Source organism: Canis aureus, chromosome 4 (genome assembly GCF_053574225.1).
Source record: "Canis aureus isolate CA01 chromosome 4, VMU_Caureus_v.1.0, whole genome shotgun sequence".
NCBI lineage: Eukaryota > Metazoa > Chordata > Mammalia > Carnivora > Canidae > Canis > Canis aureus.
The window spans coordinates 42,252,502-42,274,472 of record NC_135614.1 but is presented as its reverse complement, the minus strand read 5'-3'; the positions used below and the strand labels follow the sequence as shown (position 1 = coordinate 42,274,472).

The window sequence follows — 21,971 nt, the reverse complement described above, 5'->3', positions numbered from 1 at the left end:
GAAAAGAAAAGCGCTCACTCCGACCCCTGAGATTAAGTGTGCAATAAAAAGGAGCGGTTAGTATCACTCAGGCCGAGAGTTCTACATGCATTAACTTTTTCCCCTTACAACCATCCTGTGAGCAACAGGTATCTTTATGCTCACCCTATAGATGGGGAGACTGAGGCTTGGTAGGTAGAGGGTGCAGTCTGGGGTCTAGCAGGGAATGAATGATGAGGGTATGATTTGTCCTCTGGACTGCGTGGTTCTACACCCTCAGACCCTAACCACTACTGCATCACAGTTTCTTTAAAGAAAGCCCAAAGCGAGTATAGACACCCCTTCATGTTCACACACGTCACCTGTCTATGCAGCTTTTGTTGGGCAGCTTTTGCTGGACAGCACTGAGCCAACCCGATACTCCTCTTCCCTATATCCACAGAAGCCCCTCTGTCTGCCAGAAACCCAGCATTCAACCAGGACTTCTGGCAACAGTGAAGCCATGGATTTCACACTAACATGCACCAGCATCTCCTGTGGCCAAGGAGACATTGGCCCCTTCGGCCCCAGCAAGGCCACTGACAGGAGGTCAGGGATGCCGCTTTATCATCTCTCCAGCTGCCCTTCTCATGCTTTAGCACCCCACTGCTCCTGAAATCAAGTGGCTGGGCTGTCGGGTCTCAGAATTCTCTTCCGAGGCTAATTTTCCATGAAGAGTATTGGATTCGGGAGCAAGTGGCCTTAGGAATTCAAGAGCCCCACCCGGCCATTCTCCCTCACCCTACAACCTAAGGCCTTATTTAACACACTCAACTAATTGAGGTGAGCGCTCCGCGCTGCATCTTTTCCAACCCTGCTCCTGCAGGTGAGGCTGAAGTCATGTGCAGAAGGACCCAGGTGTCTGAGGAATTCATAGTCCTGCCGTTGATTCATTTGTCTGCAGACATTCTAGACTCCATGTCTCCGAGACAAGCCACGACAGAGTGCATTACGAGGTGAGCCCGCCTTATTTTTCCCTCCAGCTTTCCCCCCGTTTTTTTTTTCTTCTTCTTGGCCTCAGGGCCCAAAGTATTCTGGACATATTTTTCATTTTTCCAAATATCAATTGCTCTTTTATTCCCTCTTCGAAGCAGTGAGTAATAAGAGTTGTGTCTGGTCCTGAAATTCCGACTGAAATAAATTAGCCCAATGACCAACGGGAGGTGCCTAGAACAATAACGGCGGAATATTTGGCATATTACAAAAGAGCCCCTGGATGTCGAAGTACAGTAAGTCTAGAAGCACATTACAGAGCAATGTTGCCAAAACGGGTATGCAATGAGCCATCCAGGCAGCAGAACGCCTCATAAATTAATCCTGCTTTTTTTTTTTTTTTTTTTTTTTTTTTTGGTCCATGGTTCACAGTCCTTTTAGCCCTCTGGTTAATGGGGCATGCAAAAGGGTATTTTTGGTGTGGCCCTCGTCCCTGGCAGACAGGCACATGCCAAGGCTGCATATTAATGTATATATTTACCCCCTCACTCATCTGGCATCCCAGGTGCCACTTGTTGCATAAGCAGGGTGAAAACACAGGCAGTAGAGGCAGCAAGCCATTAACAGATACTGAACACCTACTAAGTGCCAGGTTTTATACTAAGTTCAGGGGACGCCCCAGAGGATGACAGGGGTATGGTCTCTGTTCTCATGGTGCTGAGAGCTCAACCCACATCCCAAATCCCTCCTTTGCTGGAAGGAACTGGCCATTATGTGAGTCTTGGAGGGGTGGCACAGCCCTGCCTCCCACGGCAAAAGAAACAGAAATCCTGACTTCCTCCTTATGTCTTCGCAGCCAGGGACCCAGCCTAGAGATCACCTCTGTTCAGACCATTGAATCTCAAGGGAATGTCCCAAAGTTGCCATGGTAGGAAAAAGTCCCCCAAAGATATCCATACTTCCCTGGGGCCTGGGAATGTTATGTTCTATTGTAAAAAAGGACTTAGCAGACATCATTAAATTCTGGATTTTGAGATGAGGAGATTACCCTGGCTTATCTGGGTGGGCCCCAATGTAATCTATGTATCCTTATAAGAAGAAGACAGCACACACATATTTCCTATTACAAAAGGAGAATACGACCTGACCACAGAGGCAGAGGTCAGAGTGACGTGTGGCCACAAGCCAAGGAGTGCTGGTCGCCACCAGAAGCTGGAAGAGGCAAGGAACAGATTCTCCCTGAGAGCCTCTGGAGGGAATGAGGCCAGGCTGATGCCCTGAGCTCAGCTCTGTTTTATGGACTTGGGACCTCTGGTCTCTAAAACTGTAAGAAAATGAATTTCTGTTGTTTTAAGCCACTCTGTTTGTTGCAATTTCTTCCAGAAGCCATAGATAAGACACCAGAAAATTTAGAATTCTTTCATGGCATTGGGATCCACCTGCTGAGAGCCTACATTTGCCCCCATACACAGTCCTGGGCTCAGACTATTTCCTTTTTTTTTCTTTTTTTTTGGGGGGTGGGGGGGCTCAGATTATTTCTGTGACCTGTCCTGGTCTGTGGTTCTAACAGCTTTTCCTTTCCCCAGATTTTCATCAATTCCAGGACCTCCCTTTGGACATTCCTCCAAAATTTCCTTTGCTGATTTTAGTTAACCATTGGGGACTCTGTTGCTTGGCATCATAGGGGTAAGAAACCCCATGTGGCAGGGCTGTTGTGAGGATCAGGGACAAGCCCTATTTTGGCCAAGCACAGGGTCTGTCACACAATAAATCAGAGTTCACAAACCAGCGGCCTGCATTTCACTCAAGTCATGTATTTTTTCCCAAAGTAGAATTTGTTGCCAACATAAGTCAGGAGACTTCACATAAAACCCTGAATTTCTAACTTCTCTTAAAAAAATCAGATCTTGCAACACCGGATCCCACAGATTCATGGCAATGATTGCTTGGCCCTTCTAGACATGAATGTTATAATTTGCCAGTCCCCACCAGGCCTTTTTGTTGTACACCAGCCCATTCCCCTCATTCTATTCATTGTTTAGTACCTCTCTGCATCTAAGTTTGCAAGTCTTATGACAAATACAAGTCTTTCTTCCATCAGACTAAAGATAGGCACCAGACCCAGAGTAGGATGGGCTCCTGTGTAAGGCCCAGGTAGGGAGGTCTCTGCCCATGATACTCAGTCTCCCCAGATAGCCTCTCTTGTCTCCTCCAGCTACCCAAAACTGCCTGCCCTTTATGAAACCATTCTGTCCACTCCGTTCATCCTCCCCTTCATCAGTCCCCACCCATTCCTATCCTATCCAGGCTTGCCTATTACACCATTTGTATCCATTTTCTGAGTACACTTTTCATAGAAAGTCTTTGCATTCTTAAATTATTGGTAGAGACATTTGTATTGACTGGCTGCAGGAGCAGCCAGTCAATAAGTCTTTGGAGAAGTGAGGAAGAAAGGAGGGGAAATGGGAAAGGAGAGAAGCAGGAGACAAGGTTCCTACTGTGAACCTGGCACTGTCCCATCACTGCATCCCCCTTAGCCCTCCCAATAACCCCACAAGACATACATTAGCATTGGCTTCTTTTTTCGGATGGCTAAGACTTAGAGACAGGATGTCATTTTCCCTAGCGACATGTTACAGTGACATCAGGATTTGAACCCAGATGTGTCTAAGTGACCAGACGTTAAGCACACAGCACTGTTTGGCCCATGCTTGTTAGGTATGGGGCAGATCTCTCCCCTGGCAGGATATGATCTTTCAATTAGTTATTTGCCTGGAACACAATCATTCACACATTTTCCATTCATCCCTCCCTCCTCATCTATTTCCACATTTACTTAAGAAGTCTAATTCTTCATCCACAGCACCCCTCTTCCTTTCTCATCCTCACCTTCTTCCTTTACGGGGCAATGGAAGACTTGGGTGGCCTGGGAGGTACAGGGCCCAGCATGGACCCTTCCCAGCCCCCAACCCAGACCAGCTCCTGGGCACACACTCTGAGGGCCAGGCAGGGCTGTTCTTTCTCCTCTTCCCTGTTCTGAGGCCGAATCCCCAGGAAATAGCCCTACCAAATAATCCCACTCATCACTGTTCTTTAGAGTAGTTTCCTGGAAGAATTCATTAGGTTTCCCAGAAAATATTTCTGGTCACCTTCTCTCTCGATGACTATAATTCATTACTTTCCATGTGTCGTAATTAGTTTAATGCCCAGTCTTGGAGTATGTGCATTTGACATCTGAAACGTTTCTGCGAGGTAAAACCCAAGAAACCAATGGCTGCTGTGGCACATGCAAGACCACAGAGATGATGTAAACGACCATTTATTTTTTTTTAAGATTTATTTATTCATGCGAGACACACAGAGAGAGGCAGAGACATAGGCAGAGGGAGAAGCAGGCTCCCTGCAGGAAGCCCGATGTGGGACTCAATCCCAGGACTCTGGGATCACACCCTGAGCCAAAGGCAGACACTCAACCACTGAGCCACCCAGGCATCCTGCAAATTACCTTTTAAAGAGACTCTGGGCAGGAGCAAGAGACTTGCCATCTGATCGTTTAGCTCCAACTGGCTTGGGCAAGTCTCCTTCTTTTTCTGATCTTGAGTCTCCCTAAGGAAGAGGCAATATCTCATGGCAATCAAGATCCTGGGGGCTTGAATCAGATCCATAGGGTTCAGATCTCAGCCCTGGCTCTCACTAGCTGTGTAACTCTGTGACAGTAACTTAATCCCTGTAAGGCTCAGGGATAATGATAGTATTTACTACCTAGAGTTGTAATGATAATACAGTGAGCCAACATATGTGAAGCACAGTGCCTGGTACTCAGTCATTTCTTGAAATGTCTTAGCTGTGGATGATAAGAAGAAGAGCATGCAGGAGAAGGGGGAAGGAGAAGAAATGGAGGCTGTATGAAATCCCTAAATACTAAGTTAAGGTAGTCACAGAGTTGGACAGAGAGGAGAGAATAAAGCTACTTTCGATATTTCAAAAAGTTTAATGGGAATCTCACATCTACTTATCCAAAGTAAACCCACAGAGGATAACAAGAAAGGCAAATTTCTTTGCTTTTGGCTGAAATTACAACTCCTTGTGGTCAACTAAAAGACTTCAAAATTAAATAGACCTGCACTCAGCCCCCAGGTAAGGTGTGTGATCTTGAATAAGGAAAGTAACCTCCTCCACATAGAAACTGTCAATACTGTCCTTGCAGGGCAGTTACGAGGATTAAATGAGATAATGCATGGAAAGCACTTAACATGAGGTCTGGCACAGAGTCAATACTCAGTCCATAACAGCCACTGTGCTAATATCCTCCTTAGCCTCCCTGGGGCTCAGCTTCTTCATTGGTAAAATTAAAATCATACCACCTGCTTTACTCATTCAACAAATATTTACTGAGTTAAGTACTGTGAATACAAAAATGTATTCACCAGACACAATTCATGGCCTCTCAGAGCCCACAGTTTGAAGTTGCTCATTATTCATCCATTCAACAAATATTTTTACTGAATATTTAGTATATAGCAGGCTGCATAATGGGAATTAGAGACACAATGGCTAGTACAACAGACCTAATCCCCAAGTATCTACAGAGTAATAGCCTACAGAAGATGTAATAAACTAAGCTAGTGAAATGACTAACATAGTAGGTGCTCGATAAATAAAAGTTATCTAGGTGCTAATCAGAAGCTGTGTATGTGATTTTGGGAAAGTTAGCTCATAAAAGTGTTGAAAATTAATGATTCTTAACACATTAAATTTGGTAGATAGGGACTTGGTATGGAAGTGTTGAATCACTATATTGTATACCTGAAACTAATATTACACTATATATTAGCTGGAATTTATTTTTTTTTAATTTTTTTTAACTTTTATTTATTTATGATAGTCACAGAGAGAGAGAGAGAGGCAGAGACACAGGCAGAGGGAGAAGCAGGCTCCATGCACTGGGAGCCCGACGTGGGATTCGATCCCGGGTCTCCAGGATCGTGCCCCGGGCCAAAGGCAGGCGCCAAACCGCTGCGCCACCCAGGGATCCCTATTAGCTGGAATTTAAATAAAAACTTTTAAAAAAAGAACTGAGAGTAAAAAGGTTTAAGATTTTAAAATGAATAAAGTGTGAGAGAAATCCAAAAAATGAAATAATTATTTATTTTTAAAGATTTATTTACTTATTTATTTGAGAGAGAGAGCATGAGCAGGAGGGATAGAGGGAGAGAGAACCTGAAGCAGACTCCATGCTACTGTGGAGCCCAGTGTGGGGCTCAATCTCACAACACTGAGATCATGACCTGAGCCGAGTAGGCCACTTAACCAACTGGGCCCCCAGGCACCCTCAAAACATATAATATTTAAGTATACATTTAATGAGACATATATAGGATCTATATGCTGAAAATTACAAAATGCTGATCAAAGAAAACCTAAATAAATGAAGAGGCATACTGTGCTCATGGATTGGGAAACACAACATAGTAAAGATGTTACTTCTCCCTAAAGTAATATATAAGTTTAATGCAAATTGCTATCAAAATCCCAGCTAGTAGGACACGTGGGTGGCTCAATCTGTTAAGCATCTGCCTTCAGGTCAAATCATGATCCCAGGGTCCTGGGATTGAGCCTTGCATTGGGCTTCCTGCTCACGGGGGAGTCTGCTTCTCCTTCTCCCTCTGCCTCTTTTCCTGCTAGTGCTCTCCCTCTCTCTCTCTCAAATAAATAAATGAAATCTTTAAAAAAAAAAAATCCCAGCCAGAAGGTTTTTTTTTGTTCTGTTTTGTTTTTTTTGGTGGATGTAGACAAACTTGTTACAAAGTTTTGTTTTTTTGTTAAGATTTGTTTTAATTTATTTATTCATGAGAGACTCAGAGAGAGAGAGAGAGACATTGAGAGGCAGAGATACAGGCAGAGGGAGAAGCAGGCTCCATGCAGGAAGCCCAACATGGGACTTGATCCCGGGTTTCCAGGATCAGGCCCTGTACTGAAGGTGGCGCTAAACCGCTGAGCCACCTGGGCTGCCCTGTTCCAAAGTTTATATGGAAAAACATAGGCCCTAGAAGTGCTGAGACAATCTTGATAAAGAAGAACAAAGTGGTATAAATCACTCTACTCAATCTTAAGGCTTGCTATGGCCACGGTAACCAAAACAATGTGATATTGCTAGTGGGCTAGATACATAGATCAATGAAACAGAATAGAGAACCCAGAAATAGACCCACACAAATACGTGCAATTGCTTTTTTTTAAAAAGAACAAAAGCAATTCAAAGGAGGAAGGGTAGCACTTTTCAACAAATGGTGCTAGAGCAATCAGACTTCCTTGGCAGAAAAAAAAAAAAGAACCTTGATCTTCTATAAAAATCAACTCCAAACAGATTATGGACTGGGCTATAAGACATAAAACTATAAACACTTTTAAAATAGGAGAAAATCTTCTGTTTCTAAGACCAGGGAGAGTTCTTAAACTTGATACAAAAAACATGTTCATAAAAGAAAAATTGATAAATTGAACCTCATTAAAGTTAAAAACTTTGTCTTTGCAAAAGTCCATGTGAAGAGGATGAAGAGACAAAATACAGACTGGGAAAAAATATTTACAAACCATATATTCAAAAAGGACTAGTATCTCTAGAACTCATAAAGAGCTCTCAAAACTCAAATGTAAAAAACCCCATCCTGTTAGAAAATGGGCAGAAGGGGTGCCTAGGTGGCTCAGTTGCATAAGCATCCAACTCTTGATTTTGGCTCAGGTCATGATCTTGATGGATATTCTCTCCCTCCGTTCCTCCCCCTGTGTATGCTCATTCTCTCTCTCTCTCTCTTTCTCTCTCTTTTTCTAATAAACAAATAAATCTTTTTAAAAAGTGAGTAGAGACTCCATGAGGCAGTGGCGACGGCAGCAGTGAGAGGACGAACAACAAGTTCGACGCATTGAAAGATGATGACAGTGGGGACCATGATCAGAATGAAGAAAACAGCGCACAGAAAGATGGCGAGAAGGAAAAAACGGAACGAGACAAAAGTCAGGGCAGCAGTAAGAGGAAGGCTGTTGTCCCTGGGCCAGCAGAGCATCCCCTGCAGTACCACTATACTTTCTGCTACTCCAGAAGAACCCTCGGCCGTCCCACCAGCTCACAGAGCTATGAACAGAATATCAAACAGATCGGCACCTTTGCCTCCGTGGAGCAGTTCTGGAGGTTTTACAGCCACATGGTACGTCCCGAGGACCTGACAGGCCACAGTGACTTCCATCTCTTCAAAGAAGGAATTAAGCCCATGTGGGAGGATGATGCAAATAAAAATGTTGGCAAGTGGATTATTCGACTGCGGAAGGGCTTGGCATCCCGTTGATGGGAGAATCTCATCCTGGCCATGTTGGGGGAACAGTTCATGGTTGGGGAGGAGATCTGTGGGGCTGTGGTCTCTGTCCAGTTTCAGGAGGACATTATTTCAATATGGAATAAGACTGCCAGTGACCAAGCAACCACAGCCCGCATCCGGGATACCCTTCGGCGAGTGCTTAACCTACCTCCCAACACCATGATGGAGTACAAAACCCACACCGACAGCATCAAAATGCCAAGCAGGCAGGGCCCCAAAAGGCTCCTTTTTCAAAACCTCTGGAAGCTGCAGTTGAATGTGCCATGACCCTCTCCCTCTCTGGATGGCACCATCATTGAAGCTGGCATCATCGGAGTCTCTTGTTCTGTTGGCGTGCTACCTGGAAGATCCTTCCGTCCTGGACAAGAGGAATTGGAAGAGCATTTTATGTTTTAAGAACAGGCTGATACACAGCAGCTACAACAACAGCTGAGATCACTTAATAAATGGTGCTAAACTAAAAAAAATAAAAATAAAAATAAATAAAAATAAAAAAGTGAGTAGAAGACATGAACAGATATTTAACTGAAGAGGAGACAGAGATGGCCAAGAAGTACATGAGAAAAGTTCAACATTATTAACTGTCAGGAAAATGCAAATGAAAACCACAATGAGATATCACTGTAGACCTACCAAAACATCTAAAATGAAAAATAAGGCAGCCCGGGTGGCTCAGTGGTTTAATACCGCCTTCAGTCTAGGGTGTGATCCTGGAGTCCAAGGATCCAGTCCCACATCGGGCTCCCTGCATGGAGCCTGCTTCTCCCTCTGCCTGTGTCTCTGCCTCTCTCTCTCTCTCTCTCTCTCTCTCTCTCTCTCTCTCAGTCTCTCTCTCTCTCATGAATAAATAAATAAAATCTTTTAAAAAATAAAATAAAATAAAAAATAATGAAAACATCTGGCAAGGAGGAGAAGAAACTGTATTGCTCATTCATTGCTAATGGGAATCTGCAATGGTACACCCATTCAAGAAAACAGTTTGACAGTTTCTTAACAAAACTATTATGCCATTACCATAAAACTCGGCAATTTCCATCTTAGGCATCCCAGAGAAATGAAAACTTAAGTTCACACAAAAACTATACAAGAATACCCATATCAGCTTTATTCATAAGAGCCAGTAATCAGAAATAGCCAGATGCCCTTTAGTGGGTGAATGGTTAAACAAACTGTGTACATACATGCCATGGAATACAATGCAGCAATAAAAAAGCAACAAACTACTGATATTCTCAACAATCTAAATGAATCTCCAGAGAATTATGCTTAGTACAAAAAAAGCTAATATCCAAAGTCTGCATACTATTTGCACTTTTGATAAGATAAAATTTAGAACTGGAGAAAAGATTCATGGTTGCCAGGAGTTAGGAATAGTAGGGGCAAGGGGACAGAGGGTGGGCGGTGGGTATCCAAGGGCAAGACAAAAACCCTCTGGCTTGGGAATTCTTTAGTATCTTGGCTGTAGCAATGGATACAGAAACCTACACACCTGACAAATATTTAGAATTAAATACACATACACAAATAAGTTAAAGTAAAATTGGAAGGTCTGATTAAGATTGAGACTGTATCAATGGCAAATCCTAGTTGTGAGATTGTATTACAGGGGATTCAAGATGTTACCACTTGGGGAAACTAGGTGTAAGAAACATTGGATCTCTTGTATTATTTCTTACTACTGCATGTGTATTTACAACTATCTTAGTAAAAATTTCAATTAAAAATTTTATTGTTTTGTATTCTAAAACTCACATTTTATTAAAATGGCATCCCGTTGATGGGAGAATGTATTTAAAGATATAGGAGAGTAAAGATCAGAAAAATCATCATCCTGAAATATAGCATTTTAATGCACTTTTTTTTTCTGGTCTTTGGTTTTTACATGTATATGAAAAAAAATTGTGAAGGACTGGAATAAAAAGCAGGGTGGTGACAAGGTGGGGACCTTGTTATCTCCTACCTTCTATGACATCAGAACTCAGTGTTTGAGGGATGCCTGGTGACCAGAGGCCAGGAAGGAGGAGGTTACTCATCTGTCTGTCAGGTGTGTGGCGGGGGCACATTGATCCACCCAGGCAGCCTGACCTGAGGCCATGGTGACCCAACAGGTGGGCAGTAGGGGGCGAGTGGCAGCCGAGCTGTTTGAAAGGAGAAGGGGCAGTCGCTGTGAGGACAAGAAACAGGTGAGGCGAGACTGGATGTATGCTGCCTCCCATCTGGGCTCCCTTTGACACTGCAGACAGACTGTAAGGCCCTCAGAGTCAGAAGAGGCCTTCAGCCTGACCCTCCCTGGAGCCCGATCTGTTGGAACACAGCATGCATGCTTAAGTGCTTCTTCCCCAAGGCCATTACCGACTGACTCTCTTATTTAATTCCCAGCACCGTCAGCAGAAGGTATGCCCCACGAGGGCTGGATTGTTTGTTTAGTTTCCTACTACATCCCTAATGCCTACAATGGTGTTTGGTGCATAATAGTGGCTGAATAAATCAATGAATGAATGAACATGCTGAAATAAATAGGCTACATCTGAATTGTAGAGTTCCTGGAGTATTTATTCTTAAGGCTAAAATTCAAACCTCATGCAGAATTTTGTCCCATTGTAAGCAACCACAACATTGATGACATGTATGAGGCAGCTACTTTCAGGTGAAGGCCACCAGGCAGCACAAGAGTGTGATCCTGGAAGAAAGGAAGACTCCTGATAGCCTCAGCTCTTTCCCAGGGGCTGCTACAGTGAGTCCAAGCACGGGACAGCAGTCTTGCTGAGCTGCAGAATGGAGGCAGCTAAAGCAGCTGAACTCTGTAGGACAAGGCAATGGAGAGGAGAAAGAGAGCTGTACACCCAGGGGTTCCCCATGACTCCTTGGCTGAGGGCGGGGTGTGCGTGCAAGGGACCAGATTAGCCGCCCTGATCAGGGTGATTGCTATGTGGTTGACAGCAGAGCAGAGATCCTGGAAATCCAGTAGGGCTGAAGGTTGTTGGAATTCTGGCCCAGCTAGAGCAGAGAAACTCCTTAGCACTCAGGCATCCATTTGAGAGCACACATACACAAACATGCACACACATACATGTCTGTGCATATATCTACATGCACGCATATATCTACATGCACACATATATATACATAAATATACTTGGAAAAAAAGAAAATTCTTTTTCAGGGGCACCTGAGTAGTTCAGTTGATTAAGCATCTACCTTTAGCTCAGGTCATGATCTCAGGGTCCAGGGATCAAGTCCCCCATCAGGCTCCCTGCTCAGTCAGAAGCTTGCTTCTCCCTCTCCCTCTGCTCCTTCCCTCTGCTTGTGTTCTCTCTCTCTCTCTCTCTCTCTCTTTCTGTCTCTCAAATAAATGAATTTTAAAAATCTAAAAAAAAAAAAAAAAAAGCAGTGGCCAAAGTCTCCACATTAAGAAGGAAATAAAGAATTAAACTTAATGATAGAAAGAAGAAACAACAAAGATAAAATCAGAAATTAATGAAATATAAAATGAAAATAATAAAACAAAATTAATAAACTGTCTCTTTGAAAAGATTCATAAAATTGGTAAATTTTTCATAGTCTAATTTTTTTAAAAAGAGAAAACCCAGATTACCAATATTGAGAATAAAAAAGAACTATCACAATACCACCTATAGACCGACATCAAAAGGATCTGAAGGTAATATGAGGAATGACTGGATACAAATGCATTTGCTAACTTAGGTAAAAGGAAGAAACTTTTTACAAAAGTTCCTCAACACAATGTACAAAAGTAACTCAAGAGGAAATAGAAAGTCCAAATGACTACAAGCCCGAAAAACTTCACCAATGAATTCTATCAATCATGTGACATAGAAAGAAATAATATCGATTTCACACATATTCCTTCATAAAATAGAGGCAGAGGAAATGCTCCCTGACCCATTTTAAAGGTGCAGCATGACATTGACTCTAAAACTCCACAAACATATAGAAAAAAAAAATCTGACCTCCCCATGAATATAGATGAAAAAAATCTCCACAAAGTAGCAAATCAAATCCAGCAATAGAGAAAAAGGTGAATGCATCATGAACAAACAACTTCCTGAAGAAACTCAGGTTGGTTAGGTATTCAAAAGTCAATCCATGCAATCTCTCCCATGATCAGACAAAAAAGGTTGGCACTCAGATAGTCTCTCAGTGGATACAGGAAGTGCATTTCACTAATTCAGCACTCATTCTTGGTAAAATTCTTAGAACAGTAGGAATAGAAGGAAATGTCTTCAAGCTGAGAAAGGACAAGAAAAAAGCTAAAACCACCTCCACTTCATGGTGAGCACTCACACCTCATCCCACTAAGATACAGTGCAATATGACCATGTTTGTTTTTACCACTTCTATTTGGTATTTTACTAGTCAATATACAAGGCAAGAAAAAAGTTAGACTTCTGAAAAATAAAGATTAGAAAGGATGAGGTAAAACTTCTTCCCAGACAGTATGATTTTCAATATACAAAATCCTAAACTCTACCAGAAAGAAAAGGAAGAATTAAATCATAAGATACAAAATCAATTGTGGTTCTATAGACTAGAAACAATTGGAAAATGAACATTTAAAATCAATACTAGTTGTAATAGCATCAAAACCCATAAAATATTTCAAGAAGATGAGCAAGGCCCCTACACTTGAAAACTATGAAACATTACTAAGAATAATCATAGACAATGTAATGGAGAGATCCACCTTGATTATGGATTACAAGGTATGGTACTTTAGAGACATTCTTTCTCACCAAATTGAACCATAGTTTCAATGTAGTACTAGTCAAAATCCCAGCAGGTTTTTTAGAAACTGAAAAGATTGATAGGTTGATAAATGTGTGTGTGTATGTGTGTGTGTGTGAGAGAGAGAGAGAGAGAAAATGCAAAGGATCTAGGGTAGTCAGAAAAAATTTGAAATAAAATTTTAAAACTCACACTATCTTATTTCAAGTCTTAGGATAAAGCTATATGGTCATCTAGATAATGTGGCATTGACCAAGAGAAATAGATAAAGGAATGGAACTGCATAGTGACAGTGGGGCTGTTAGGGATTGAACTGTGTCCTCCAAAATTAATATGTGGAAGCCCCAATCCTCAATGTGACTGTATTTGGAGATAATTAAGGTTAAATGAAAGCATAAAGGGTGGGGCTAAAAAAGGGGGGGGGGCTCCACTCCAATTGTACTGATGTCCTTATAAGAAGAGAGATACCAGGGATGCACAGAAAAAAAAGGCTGTGTGAGGACACAGGGCAGCCATCTACAAGCCAAGAAGAGAGGTTTCACCAGAAACCAACCCTGCCTCATGCCTTGATCTTGACTTCCAGCCTCCAGAACTGTAAGAAAATTAATTTCTCTCAGTTGCTTAAGCTACCCAATCTGTAGTATTCTATTATAGCAGCTCCAGAGAGTTAAGACAGATTAAGCATTGGCATAAAGGTTGCTATATAGATCAATGAAACAGAATAGAATCCAGAAGCAGACCTACATAAATATGGTAGGCATGTTTTTTACCGATTTTTAAACAATTCTAGAACTGGACATCCTGATGAAGAAAAGAATATTGATCCCTCCTTTACATCATATACAAAAATTCATGCAAAATGGACCATATACCTAAGTGGCAAATTAAAACAATAAAATGCAAAAAAGAAAACAGAGGAGAAAAATCTTCACAACCTTGAGTTAGACAAAATTTTTTAGATTGCACACAAAAGGCATAACCATAAAGGGAATATATTTGATTATTTGAACCTCATACAAATTGAAACCTTTAACTTTCAAACACCTTGGTAAGAAAATGAAGAAGCAAGCCACAGACTTGGAGAAAATAGTCATAATACAAACACCTGACGAAGAATATATATCCAAAATATACAAAGAACTACTATAACTTAATAAGACAAATTGCCCAATAAAAAAATGAATAGAGTTTTTAACAGACATGCCCACAAAGAAAGCTATGTGAATTCTGATGAAGAAGCACATGAAAAGATGCTCCACGTCTGCTATAGACTGGATACTTATGTCCCCCCTAAATTCATATATTGAAATCCTAACTCCCAAAGTGATGGTATTAGGAGTCAGGGGCCTTTAGGAGATGATTAGGTCATGAGAGTAGAACCTTCGTGAATTGGAGTAGTGCTCTGATTAAAAAAAAAAAAAAAAAAAAAAAACTCCAAAGAGCTCTCTCTGCTCTCCAACACATAAAGATAGAATGGAAATGGATGGAACCCAGAAGAGCACCCTCAACAGAACCTTCATGCTGGCCTCCTGATTCCAAACTTCCAGCCCCCAGAACTATAAGAAATAAATTTCAGTTGTTTATAAGCCACCCGGTCTGTGGTACTTTGTTATAAGCAATGCAAACAGACTAAAACAACATCATTAATCATTTGGGAAGGGCATATAAAAACTAGATTGACGTACCACTACACAACCAATAGAATGCCTAAAAGGAAGACTGCCAACACGGACATGGAGCAACTAACTGTCTCATGTTGCTGGCAGAAACATAAATTAGTACAAAACCCTGGAAAACAGCTTTGTGGTTTCTTATCAGATTAAACATGCACCTGCCATAGGACCCAGTATTTGCATTTCTGGGTACCAACCCAAGTAGAATGAGAACAGATGTCCACACAAAGAGTTGTATCCAGGTGTTGATAGCAGTTTTATTCATGATAGTCAGAAATAAGAAACAGCCCAAAGTCCATGAACAGGTGAAGAGGTAAATTGTACCATATTCATACAATATATTACTCATCGGTAACACTGAACATAAAAACATGGAGACATCTCAGAAGCATGATGTTGAGCAAAAGTAGCTAAAGTAGCTAGGCACAAAAGACTACAAAGTTCCAAGTCATAGGTCAGGCAAAACTACTCCATAGTTACAGAGCAGATTAGTGGATCTGCCTGGCAGGTGAGGGTAAAGGAAGGAATGGACTGTAAAAGGGCATAAGGGAACTTTCTGGGATGATGGAAATGTTCTTTCTCTTAACTGGGGTGGTAGTCCACAGGTGTAGACATGCCAAAACTCAACAAACTGTACATTTAAAATGTGTGCATTTTACTGTCTGTGAATGATACCACAATAACGTTGATTCCTTTTAAAGATCATTTAGAGCAAAAATGTAAAAGTAAGGCAAGGAATGAGAACAGAGGTGGGTCTTCTCAGCAGAAAGAAGGGAGGGAAAACCCCAGTGGAATGTCACCAGGCTGCCATGTTACTTACTTCTGCAATGTTCGGGGGTTTTATAGTAAGTGTGCATGACATAGATAACTAGGAAAAAGTTAAGCTCTAAAAATCATCTTACAGCATTGCTATGCCTAGCCTTCTGTGAGGGCAGCAGGCATGCCTGCCTGCCTGCCTGCTCCCCAGTGAGTCACCTCCTTCCTCCTTTTCTTGCCACCAGACGCTGTTGGTGTTGCTGATCTTGGTGCTGTACGTGGGCACAGGAATATCAGGTGAGCATTCTGGAATCTGAGAAAGGAGGAGCCGAGTCCACACAGAGTCAGGAGGGGTATTCTGGAGATGGCTGCATGCCAACCAGAATGCCAAGGTTCACCTTCTCCTCCCCCTCCCCACTGGGATGACCAGCCATGTTTATTTCAACTACTGCTCATTTGTCCTTTTAAGAGGTGATGTTTGTGCCTGTTTCAGGAAGAAGTTGGGAGGTGTCAGAAAGGATCAGAGAATGTAACTATCCCCAGAATCCTGTGGCTTCCCAGGTAACATATTCAAAAAAGGTACTGAGGGGATGTCAAATTTAGCTGAGGAGATCTGGGAAGGCTTCCCAGGGGTGTCATGGGCGAGCTGGACCTTGAAGGACATGTAGGAGCTGGCCAGGTGGAGAAGGTGGGGATGAGCACTCCAGACAGAAGGAATAACATGTTCAAACACTCAGAAAACTTTTTGAAACCAGTGACAGGGGATTCTATGTGAAAAAGCTCAAGATGCAACTTTGATGTCTGCCTTTCAGGGATTTGAATACCAGACCAATGAACCTGCAGAAGAGCCAATAAAGGTCATCAGGACCTGGTTGAAGGAAAATTTGCATGTTTTCTTGGAGAAGCTAGAGAAAGAGGTGCAAGAACTGGAGCAGCTGGTACAGGACCTGGAGGAGTGGTTAGATGCTCTTCTGGGAGATGGGCATGCAGAGGATCTCTGCTCCACCTTCAAAAGTCACCTGTGAGGGCCCAGGGCTGGAACCTGGGGAGGACGCCAAGTGGAAGCCAGAGGGGAAAAGGGTTGCTGGCGGCTCCTCTACTAAAGGCTGAGCTGTGACACTTGAATTTCAAAGCAAGAAAATAAAATAGTTGGGACACTAAGAACTTTGATGGCACCACTGCTGGTTCACAAGCACTGTCAGGAGGACCCCAGGGCTCTGCTGGGAAATCCTCCAGCATACCAAAACTCTGGTGCACTGGTATCAAGCCAGTCCCGGGCTCAGGACCCTCACCCACCTCCCTGAGATAGGGCTGATAAACACTTCTTCCTTTTTTACATTCTTTTTCTTCCCTCTCTGAAACTTAGCAAGAGGACACTGGTTCTGGGGTTCTGGGGTATATAGATGGTATGTAGCCACTCAACCTTCAGACACTGCTGCTAGCACCATAAATTGCCAAAACCCCAGTAGAGGGCAATTTGGTGATAGCTATCAAATTCACAAATGCATTTACCATTCGATCCAGAAATCTGCTTCAGGGATTTATCTAATATATATATATATATATATATATATATATATATATATATATACACACACACACACACACACACATATATATGTTTATGTATATATCAATATATACATACATATATATTTATCATATATGTGACATGTATATAATCTAATTATATATAATTTTATATAGTATATATAATATATTTACATATAATTTATCATATATATGAAATATATACTTATATATATACACACGTGTGAAATTACATGTATACAATGTTACTCTCTTAGCTTCATTTATAATAGCAAAACAAAAGAAACAATCCAAATGATATCAGTAGGGCCCAGGTTAAGATAGTAGAGGCACAGCCAAATAGTGGATACCTGCAGCTGTTAAAGAGAATGAGGATGCTTTCCTTCTGATAGAGGAGAGTCTACAGGAGAGGTTGTTAAATGAGAGAAATTAAGGCATAAGAAGAGCATGGGGATAAGAATTTATATTTTGTTGTTGTTGATGATGATGATGTTATGGAATGTGCAAGAAAACTCTAGAAGGATCAAAATGGGGGAGGGGCAGGTTGGGGGAGTTGAAAGTGAGCAAATATATGAACAGAATGAAAGGGAAAACTTTTCACCCTTTTTTGTTTTCAGACTATATGAATGTTTTGCCTATTCAAATATTTCTAAAATAAAATTACCTATTATTTTGCTTGCATAGCAGGACTGGAATACAGAATATACAAGCAAAATAAGAATACCGCTATGATGAAATTATGAATGATTTAATTTTTTTAAGCAGTGCCAAGAGAAAACCCTCTCTTGATTAACTTATTTTGATTAAATGATGATAATTTTTATCTAGGATTTTCCCTTTTTCCTTTAACTTCCAGGAAGTTCAGCATTTATTTATTGTCCATTGTGGGAATTATATCAGCCTCACTCTTGGACTATTTGCCCCTTTCTAAGATTTTTTGTTTTCTATTTTAGTGGAATTATTATATTCATGCCATAGAACTACCTCAAATCTTTGGAAAGTCATGAGGGTTCCAATTCAAATTGTCTCATAGAATATCTGCCTTACAGGGGGAATGGCATGGCAATTCTGCTTGCCGGGAGGAATTATTCAATTGCCACTTGGGAAGGAAAAAGTCTTTGCAAGTTATGGTCACAGTTTTGCCACTTTGAATATGTGTCAGGGGGTAGGGACCAGAATCTGTTTTTCTTGTTTGCAGCTATTTTAGCAAGTATTCTGCAGGAAGGTCTGATAATGATATATCTTTGCATTTATTTTTACTGTTACTATAAAGGCTGTAGTAACATATCCAAAATCATGTACATGTACAGGGTTCCCAGGCAGAATTTTGACTGTACACAGGTTTAGCCTAACATACACTTCAGACTCTAACCCTCATTTAAGTTGCAATTGTATTGTACCCATAATATATATGTGTGTGTGAATATTTATATTTACATATTATATATATGTATATTTTTTCTTTTTATATATGATACAGTTGTAAATATTTCTATAAAATAGATATGTATATAAAATTGTGGGATACATAAATAAAAGAAAATGGAGCCTAGATTCTTGTGGATTGAAACTACCTCCGTGGATATTAGCAGAGCCTTTGAACAGAGGAGTCACACCCTGAAAGCTCCCAGGCATTACCCCCACGCACCCATAAACAGGGCCTGATAGAAACAGCCCATGCTGTTGTGAGGTTGCAGCCCACTGATAGTGGTCACTTTTGGTATGTTCACTTGTGAGCCCACAAGAACAGCAAGCCCGCTACCCAGGGCAGCTCCGGCAATGAGGATTTATCGTGGCACAACACAGGAGCCAGAATCTCATGAAATTAAGAATATACCATAACCTGGGAACCCAGAGACTAGAAGAGAAAGGTCTTTGAGAACCCAAGGTATCTCCCGAGGTGCTACAGGAGCCCCTGCCACAAGAATCTGGGAGCTTACCTCTAGCTTTCCACCTTTACCTTGAACGGTGACTCTCTGGTTTTCTGCTTCTCTTTGTGAGTCTTCCCTGTCTCTTCCTGCTTCCAAAGGCTCCTTGCCCACCGCTCTATCTATCCCTTCTTCAGCTCAATACTTCTGCCTGCGAGTCCTCCTAACTCTGATTTGCTCCTGGTCCCACAAGTCCTCTCCCTTTCTCATGACTTCCCAAAGTTCCAGTTACTATATAATTCTGTCTACATTTCCCAGAGCAAACTCCAGGAGAGTGGGTGGGATATGATTGACTCATCTCATCAGATGGAGCTTCCTTTCCTGAGCCAGACTCTGGATCGGCCTCTGGACTGGATGACCTTGGTGACCACCCCTCACCCCTGCTCCAACCAGCTATGATAGGACAGAGAGGGAAGGATCGAGTACTCCAGAATGGAGTGACCTCACATGAGAAACAGCCTGGGCCCTTCCTGATGGGCGGCTCTGGACCATGTATAATGACCTCACACTTCCCAAGGAGGTCAGAAGTGTGAAAGAGTGATGGCAACCCTTGTACCGTGTAGTCCCAAGAGTCAATATCAAGGAAGCAGAACTGTGTGAGACAAACATTCATAGGCTGTATGTAATTGCTGAGAATGAGGTGGGAGGGGCTTGACCACAAGAATCATCAGAGTCAACATAATTGAGTGGGTCATCCTAATCTGGGAATATTTCATTCATTCTCCAGTTTCTGGGTATAAAAAAGACAAATGACGCACTTAAAAGGAAGATTATGGGGGGCCCTGGTGGCTCAGGTGGTTAAATGTCCAACTCTCAATTTTGGCTCAGTCACAATCTCAGGGTCTTGGGATTGAGCCTGGAATCAGGCTCCATGCTCAGCACAGAGGCTGTTCCAGATCCTCTCTCTCCCTCTCCCTTTGCCCCTCCCACTGTTCTCTCTCTCTCTCTCTCTCAAATACATACATACATACATAATAAGAAGTATGTGACTACCTTTAATGACTTTGAAGTCTTATAATTTGAAAGAATTAGGCAAAATATTGCCCAGTAGATCTTTTAAGGGGTCCACTTTCATATCTACAGAGTGGACTTCCCTTTGGGAGAGAAAATGTCTTTTACTTGAGACTTGAGAAGACAACTATTTCCAGCTCCTTCCATTCAAGCAAGAAATAAGGCCACCAGCAGAGCAGGGTCTCCCTGCTCCCATCCCAATCCCCAACCCAACCCACTTCCAACAAAACCCAGCTCCAACTGATTCTGATCTTGCAAGGCCAGGCTTCCCAGCCACCAAAGAATACTTTAAATAGAAAAGAGAGTGGTGCCTGGGTTGCTCATTGGTTAAGCATCTGGCTCCAGCTCAGGTCATGATCTCAGGGTCCTGGGATCAAGCCCTGCATTGATCAGGGATCAAGCCCTCCCTGCTCAGTGAGGAGTCTTTTTCCCTCTCCCTTCTGCCCCGACCCCCCAGCTCATGCTTGCTCACTCTCTCTCAAATAAATAAATAAAATCTTTTTAAAAAATAGAAAAGAGAAATTGAGTAATAAAATCAGGAGTCAAAACTTAAAAAAAAGAAAAAGATTGGGGCATGCATGTGCCAGCCACTGGTGAGCAAGAAGTTTACAGGCTAATGGAAAAAAAAAAACAAGCAGAAAAGTCAAGACCAGGGAATTTCGGAGAATGATAAGTGTATGAGTAGAAACAAGGAAACCGCTTAGCAAGCCGCTGTGGTTTTCCATGTGGAAACGGAGGCGTGCGGGGAAGAGGTGTAGAAAAGCAGAATTCAGTTTGAAAGTATCATCAGCAGGACATGCTGATGGAAAAGAAGGAGGAAGGAGGGTCCAGATAGCCATCTGCTCAGGCTCAGGATGCCCCCTCTCTTCAGTGCATGGCAGCCTGAGCCATGATTCAGGTCCTGACCCAAGATGCTCACAAGGACTATGTGGAAGAGACAGGCATAGTCTTGTTAAGGGAAAAGTGGCCAGTTGGAAAACTGTCCTGACTACTCAATTATCTACATTTCTTCCTTTGTTTCAGGCACCTGGAGCATGAGGTCAGCATCACAAACAATTAAAAAATTTAATTAATTTTAATTGATGGTTTTCTCCTCATCTCTCTTTTACTTAATAGATCTATTTGGCAGCCTTCCTGATGCTCCCTCAGGCTCTTCTCTTTTGCTAACACTGATTCATTCTACATTTTTCTTTGTTTGTTTTATTGTTTTTGGTCAGCTTCTTTTCTGTTCCTCCAACTTATATAATGGGGAAAACACCCACAATCATTGGGATAATTTATGTTTTGAAGATAAAAATCTGATAATCTAGACAAAATTGAATAAGATAAAGTCCATCTATGTATTAGCTATATGTATTTCCTAAGAATATAAGGATTATTGGGGAGAAATAATAAAATAGTGGCAACAGACATTTAGAAAATGTGTTCCTGTTTTAGGGGCTTGGTCAAGTGCTATTGCTAATTTCAGTTTATGGACTGGGACATTGAGGCATAGAGAGATCATAACATTGATAAAATCATATCATCAATAAATGGGAACCCAGATAATAAATTCAAACCCAGGCTATCTGGCATCAAAGCTCTCACACCAATTCAATGAGCTTCATAGCCTTGCCTCCATTAAGCCCAGCCAAGATAATGTCTTCTCTCATTTTATTGTTAAGTAATCATATGCCAATTAAATTTACAAGGCAATAAATTTACATTGCATGCTACTACATGTTGGGTACATATATAGAGAGGTAGAAGTCACATTCTCTGCCCACATATAGCCTGTCCTTCTACCATGAAACCAAGAAACAAAGACGAGAAAAATGAAGTATCTACATTCTTGTAACAGCTATTGGATAAAGTGCCAAAGGCACCTAATTGCCAAATGAGCTATATACTTACTGGCCTAATGAAGAATTCAGAGAAGGGATAAGGAGCTTGAGTTGGCACTAACATGAAAATCTGTTAGTCCAAGTTATAGAAAAATGCAG

The 21,971-nt window shown here is 41.7% G+C and overlaps 1 protein-coding gene and 1 pseudogene across 1 annotated transcript; both read left to right on the top strand.

Moving 5' to 3' along the window:
• The first annotated feature begins 481 nt into the window (after nucleotides 1–481).
• Nucleotides 482–8,791, top strand: LOC144311724 (eukaryotic translation initiation factor 4E type 2 pseudogene; annotated as a pseudogene).
• Nucleotides 8,792–10,319: 1,528 nt separating this feature from the next.
• SMIM23 (small integral membrane protein 23) lies at nucleotides 10,320–16,816 on the top strand. The gene is made up of 4 exons (XM_077894309.1): nucleotides 10,320–10,507; nucleotides 15,745–15,796; nucleotides 15,993–16,060; nucleotides 16,312–16,816. The coding sequence occupies exons 1-4, from the start codon at nucleotides 10,418–10,420 to the stop codon at nucleotides 16,522–16,524; spliced, it is 423 nt and encodes a 140-aa protein (XP_077750435.1). The 5' UTR covers nucleotides 10,320–10,417; the 3' UTR covers nucleotides 16,525–16,816.
• Nucleotides 16,817–21,971: the final 5,155 nt, after the last annotated feature.